This window comes from Salmo salar, chromosome 04 (assembly GCF_965601325.2).
Source record: "Salmo salar chromosome 04, fSalSal1, whole genome shotgun sequence".
Classification (NCBI taxonomy): domain Eukaryota; kingdom Metazoa; phylum Chordata; class Actinopteri; order Salmoniformes; family Salmonidae; genus Salmo; species Salmo salar.
Genome location: NC_138294.1, coordinates 53,249,849 through 53,256,606, shown reverse-complemented (window position 1 = coordinate 53,256,606; position 6,758 = coordinate 53,249,849). Strand labels below are relative to the sequence as shown.

Sequence of the window (6,758 nt, the reverse complement as noted above, 5' to 3'; positions counted from 1 at the left end):
TGCAGTGTTGCGGCGTCACTACAGGCTGGTGTTCAATCCCAGGATGTGTCACAACTGGCTGTGACGGGGAGTCCCATAGGGCGGCGAACAATTGTCCCAGCCTCGTCCGGGTATGGGGAGGGTTTGTGGCAGGCTGAGCGCCCCTGACTTCTGTCATTGAACGATGTTTCCTCCAACACATTGGTGCAGCTGGCTTCCGGATTAAGCGAGCGGGTATTAAGAAGCGCGGCTTGGCGGGTCATGTTTCGGAGGACGCATGACTCAACTTTCACCTCTCCCGAGCCAGTTGGAGAATTGCAGCGATGAGACAAGATTGTAATCACAAAATTGAGGAGAAAAATGGGGTAAAAAAAAAGAGTCAAAATGTTGGCTACATTTGGTGTAGGCCTATCATTTTACTGCAAGAAATGCTTAATTCTGCAGGAGTTAATAGGCTATCAGGCTATGTGAGACGTTATACAGTAGATCTAGCCTACAGTCAGCGTCCAGATTTTGGGGCGGCAGGTAGCTTAGTGGTTAGAGCATTGGGCCAGCAACCAAAAGGTTGCTGGATTGAATCCCCGAGCTGACAAGGTAAAAATCTGTCGTTCTGCCCCTAAACAAGGCAGTTAACCCACTTTTCCCTGGTAGGCCGTCATTGTAAATAAGAATTTGTTCTGATTGCCTAGTTCAATAAAAATGTAATCCATCTGAACAGTAGGCTCCAGTTTCCTTAACATGCCATATTTGAAGTCCCGTCGTGTGACTGTTGAATTTGTATAGCGCCTAACACTGTAATCCTCTTTTACCACTTTGTCTTTTACAATCTTTCCCAAACTGTTCTAGCCCTCCCTTCTCTTTATTGTCAATTCTCCTTTTCACAGCTTTTCTCTTATTGAATTAAACTCCGATATATTGTCCTTTTTTCCACAGTGGATCAGCATTAACTTTTTCTGTCCAAGTTCCCAAAAGCATTTAGCGTGTATATGGTGCGGATATAGTCAGCCCTAAAGTTTAGGTTTATGCACTAGCCTAACACCGGATACAAATAATGAAAGAAAATCGTCAATATAGCCTATAGATGTGAATTGCACAAGAATTATACATTTATTAAAAAAAAAAGATGCATTGTTTTCTCGCTTTATTCAAATCACCCGCACTTCATCCACAAAATATTTCATGACCCTAAACCCGCCCGTCCAGCGGATATAACCGTGGGGACTGTGGGTTATGACTCAACCCGCGCATCACTAATGCACGCACATGCACAAATGTGTGAACACACACACAGAATAGCACAAAAAATCTATCCAACATTTACGCATCAATCCTGAGTAAAGCTCTACATCTGCTGATGTGGTTGGGCAACACTTTCACAGAGAGGTCTGCTTCAATGCTGAGGAGATCGTGTTCGTGATATGACTATTTGGAGAAAAGCTGGGTAGTGTGAGAGACAGAGGGGAAGTGTCTGGCCTCAGTGTGTATATGAGGTGGAGAGGAAATGCCTGTCAGCAGCTGGACGACACACACTTCTCTCTGAGAGGAGAGGAGAGGAGGGAAGTGCTAACAAGCAGCCGTCTAGCCGGCTAAAGTAATGGGTGCAGCTAACTGGCCCTTATAATGGCTGCACTACTGTGGCTTTTTCAGTCACCATACTATCCATCACATCAGCATTGCTGCACATCACTGTGGACCACAGAGTCTGTTGGCTGTATATCAGGTCTTTTAGTGTCTTTTAGCCTGCAATTGGTAGCGTTTCTGGCTGTGGAAATGGTACAATTGTACTGCAGGGAGAGGAAGACGGAGACAGTCTGTCTTTGGAAAGTCCTCTGCTTTATAGAGAAACCTCCCCATAATCCCAGATAAAGAGCAGATAAGAGAGAGATAAAGGCAGCGCCGCTCCTGGGCCTTATCTCTACTGTTATCTCTCAGCGCAGTGAGCGGTAGTGCTAGAGGCAGGCAGACAGGCAGGCAGCACCCACGGCTGGCTCCATAACCCCCTACATACACCCAGAGAGAAGGAAGAGCCCATGCCTGTCTCTACACGACACCCACCACCACTACCACCGTCTGTAACATCAGTCACACCTCAGCCTGCCATAGGTTTTAAATAGCATTCTATTGATTTTTAAAGGACGTTTTCCAGTGTCTGGATAAGCACTGTAATAGGTTGGCACCTTGTGAAATGAATCACCCAGTGTTGTTTAACAAGGGAAAATGCCACAGAAATGTGCTATTTTCTGTCCCATGAATACACGTAAAAGAAAAACACAAGGGATGTTAACATACAGATGGTGGACTTACCTCTATGTCTGTTAGTAGTTTTATCAAACATGAGCATGGCGTCTTCTACCTGAAAGACAAAAGAGGAAAACAGACATTAGTCTAAGGTCAGATAGGAGAGACATGGACGAGACATACAAATAATGAAAGAAAATCGTCAATATAGCCTATAGATGTGAATTGCACAAGAATTATACATTTATTTTAAAAAAAAAAGATGCATTGTTTTCTCGCTTTATTCAAATCACCCGCCCTTCTGTACTGTAGAAAATATGCAAAGATGGGTAAAGAGGTTAAAGAGTGTGTATTCTTCAATGTGGGACAACGGACAGTCTTCCTCAGGGAACAATAGACAGTTTGAGCCCACCAGGTAGACACACCTCACTGCAACAACCAACCCCAGCCTCCTGTACTCCACCAGGAAGCAGCATGATCCATGGTGATATCAACTCTCATCATGTCGTTCAATAAAGCCACACAGAGAGAGACAGACGGCAAATGTTTATCCTCACACATCTCACGACAGATTGGAAGACAGAAATCTGTTCCCTATAATTCAGCAGAAGTGGTAAAAACAACGTTGAATTTAGGCAGCCTAATTTTCATTGTGGTTTCTTGTTGAGAGAAAAACACAAAAAAGAGGAGGAAAAAAACAGCACCAGACAAAATCACAGAGGGGGAGACAGGGCAATGTGGCCCCGCACCACACATTCCCCTGTTACGGTCGCTAGGTAACGTGTGGTGTGGAGCGGAGCAGGCTGGGTCCTGGGGAGGTTTTGGCAGCGCGGTGTGGTGTGGTCCGGTGGGGGTGGGGGGTGGGGGGGTGAGAGGGGCGAGGCGCGGTGGGAGGGTGGCAGGGCGGGAATGCGGGGAGGGCCATGTGGAGCGAGGGAAGAGATGAGAAGAGAGGATCAGGGGGCTGGCTCAGATGGAACTGCCTGCCTTGATAAAGAGGAGCTCTGCCAGGCCCTGCCACACTGCTGCTGCCACGCTGCAAACCTACCACAGGATATAGGCACTAGTCTACTGCAGCTCTCTACCACCCACATGCTAGGCCTGCTGTACTATGACCACCTCCAAATGGACATTGACCTAAACCACCTGCTTAGCTCTGTAGTATGTCATTCATACGGTCTCATGTATTTGTCAGTTGGTAGAACCTGGTGCTTGTAAGGCCAGGATAGTGGGTTCAATTCCCAGGACCACCCATATGTAAAATGTATACACGCATGAATGTAAGTTGATTTGGATAAAAGCGTCTACTAACTGGCATGTATTATTGCCTAGGATTTACTGTTTTCACACCTATAGTCATCCAATTTCCAAGAACACATCCACCCTGCAAAACACATTTCCTATAAATAATATACAGCCTACACTGGTAAATAGTAGTATGTGCCCTGAAGCTGATAGAATTAAACAATAAGGCCAGAGGAGGTGTGGTATATGGCCAATATACCACAGCTAAGGGCTGTTCTTATGCACAACGTGGTATATTGGCCATATACCACAAATCCCTGAGGTGTCTTATTGCTATTATAAACTGGTTATCAACGTAATTAGACCAGCAAATATACTTTTTTTGTCATACCCGTGGTATACGGTCTGACATATAATGGCTTTCAGCCAATCAGCATTCAGGGCTCAGACCACCCGGTTTATAATGTCTATTATAAAACTGGTTGTTTGGATCCTGGATGCTGATTGGACAAGCAGCATTTCAAGCCGTGCTGTATTGGCCGTCACAGACATACCTATCCCTGCTAACAGTTCCATCTGATAATGATCACTTCATAAGAGTATCATGTTCATGTAGCTGTCCCAATCATGTCTTGTATTTATCTCAACGAGCACATTATTGACCCTTGCTTCCAGCCTAGCATTTAGTTTGGTACAGTGGGGTTAATATAAGCCTCACTGTCTGCCTGTCCGACCTCAGAAACGATGTTTCACTTTTGAATTTCGGTGCCCAGATGAGACAACTTTTTTTGAGCCAGTCAAAATCACGCATCAACGTCATTATCATGGACATATGCAAGTAATGCAGATAGAAAAAAAGCTTGAACAAATGAAAATGCTCTAGTGTACTGTCATTCCAGGTTCAATGTTTGACGTGACTGAGTTAGCAGAAGTTGGCTAGCTAGCTAGCAAGTGACAAGAACGTAATACAGCATGCTTAGCAACCATTTTGTTTCAAATCAAATCAAAGTTTATTTGTCACGTGCGCTGAATACAACAGGTGTAGACCTTACAGTGAAATGCTTACTTACAGGCTCTAACCAATAGTGCAAAAAAGATATTAGGTGAACAATAGGAAAATAAAGAAATAAAACAACAGTAAAAAGACAGGCTATATACAGTAGCGAGGCTATAAAAGTAGCGAGGCTACATACAGACATGTACACCAGTAGTATGTACATGTAGATATGGTTAAAGTGACTATGCATATATGATGAACAGAGAGTAGCAGTAGCGTAAAAGAGGGGTTGGCGGGTGGTGGGTGGGACACAATGCTGATAGCCCGGTTAGCCAGTGTGCGGGAGCACTGGTTGGTCGGCCCAATTGAGGTAGTATGTACATGAATGTATAGTTAAAGTGACTATGCATATATGACAAACAGAGAGTAGCAGCAGCGTAAAAAGAGGGGGGGGGGGGGGGGGGGGCACAATGCAAATAGTCTGGGTAGCCATTTGATTACCTGTTCAAGAGTTTTATGGCTTGGGGGTAAAAACTGTCGAGAAGCCTTTTTGTCCTAGACTTGGTACTCCGGTACCGCTTGCCATGCGGTAGTAGAGAGAACAGTCTATGACTGGGGTGGCTGGGGTCTTTGACAATTTTTAGGGCCTTCCGCCTGGTGTAGAGGTCCTGGATGGCAGGCAACTTAGCCCCAGTGATGTACTGGGCCGTATGCACTACCCTCTGTAGTGCCTTGCGGTCAGAGGCCGAGCAATTGCCGTACCAGGCAGTGATGCAACCAGTCAGGATGCTCTCGATGTTGCAGCTGTAGAACCTTTTGAGGATCTCAGGATCCATGACAAATCTTTTTAGTTTCCTGAGGGGGAATAGGCTTTGTCATGCCCTCTTCACGACTGTCTTGGTGTGTTTGGACCATTCTAGTTTGTTGTTGATGTGGACAACAAGGAACTTGAAGCTCTCAACCTGCTCCACTACAGCCCCGTCGATGAGAATGGGGGCGTGCTCGGTCCTCCTTTTCCTGTAGTCCACAATAATCTCCTTAGTCTTGGTTACGTTGAGGGATAGGTTGTTATTCTGGCACCATCAGGCCAGGTCTCTGACTTCCTCCCTATAGGCTGTCTCGTCGTTGTCGGTGATCAGGCCTACCACTGTTGTGTCGTCTGCAAACTTGATGATGGTGTTGGAGTCATGCCTGGTCATGCAGTCGTGGGTGAACAGGGAGTACAGGAGGGTACTGAGCAACTATGCAAAAAGAGTTAACGACTGGGTGGCGTCCGTAGCAACATGACCAAAAGTCAATGCCATTTACCTGTGACTGTATTCATGACACAGCCCTGCCTCTTGTGCCTTATTGCTTAAGTACAAACGCCTAGTGGAAATACTAATAATGAAGAGGCCTATAGGCCATCAATGCAGTGTTTTATAGGCTTCCCATGTTCAGTGATGTTAAGATAGCCGTGTGTCTGTCTGTTATTATGACACTGCAGTGGGAGGACAGGTGTCAGGCAGCTTATTCAACGCAGGACACAAGTTCAGCAGTGATGGGGTGTTTCTCCTCTGCTTCAGGGCTCTTCAATGCAGCCATTCAGGCAGAGCACAACTCTATGGCTCTATCTGATAGAAGGTTAAGGACCTCTTCACCGCTCACACAAAACCCCTCCACACAGTCTCACTCCAGGGAAGGAGAAATCTCTCTTTCTCTCTCTCTCTCTGCCCTCCTCCTCTCTCACATGCTTCCCTTTCTCCTGGCTGGGTGAAAATAAAAGTTCAAAGGATAATGCATCTTATCACTATGTAAAAAGGGAGTGGGGACCCCAGTGGAGTGGCTGGCCTTTTGTGACAATGAAGAAAAGAGCCCTAGTCTATTTATTCAGTGTGTGTTACGTTAGCTATAGACTGGAGCAATGCAGTCCTCTGGCTTTGTGTCCACCCAGAAAAAGCACCAAGCTTTACAAAGGCGGTCTTGGGCCAAGAATCAAGACTAGTTCACCTTTAATAACTAAGGATCATGAAAACACGTATTCATTGAATTACTGCTACACAAACACACTTTTGCCTACAGGAGAGCATGCACATGACTGTTGAGCTAACGACTACATGGCAGATTCTAGCAGCCAGTTAGGATGAGGCAGTGCAGGCGACAGACGCACAGTGCCACCAACACTTCCCACCAAGCAGAAGTTAAAATGGCAATCGTTACCTCATTCTTGTATTTAAGTTGAATATAGAGCTTGTGCTAGCTAGGGTGATTTACTAAATACCTGTCGAGGTTCAACCTGAGGACAAGATGGGTTGAGAGT

The 6,758-nt window shown here is 45.6% G+C and overlaps 1 protein-coding gene across 1 annotated transcript in view; it reads right to left on the bottom strand.

Annotated features, from left to right (window-relative positions):
* Positions 1-6,758, bottom strand: part of LOC106603292 (RNA-binding protein Musashi homolog 2) — a 179,809-nt gene that overhangs the window by 131,464 nt on the left and 41,587 nt on the right. The window contains exon 2 of the mRNA XM_082974557.1: positions 2,284-2,332. Coding sequence (XP_082830683.1) covers positions 2,284-2,320 — 37 coding nt within the window. The 5' untranslated portion in view covers positions 2,321-2,332. The remainder of the gene's footprint in view (positions 1-2,283; positions 2,333-6,758) is intronic.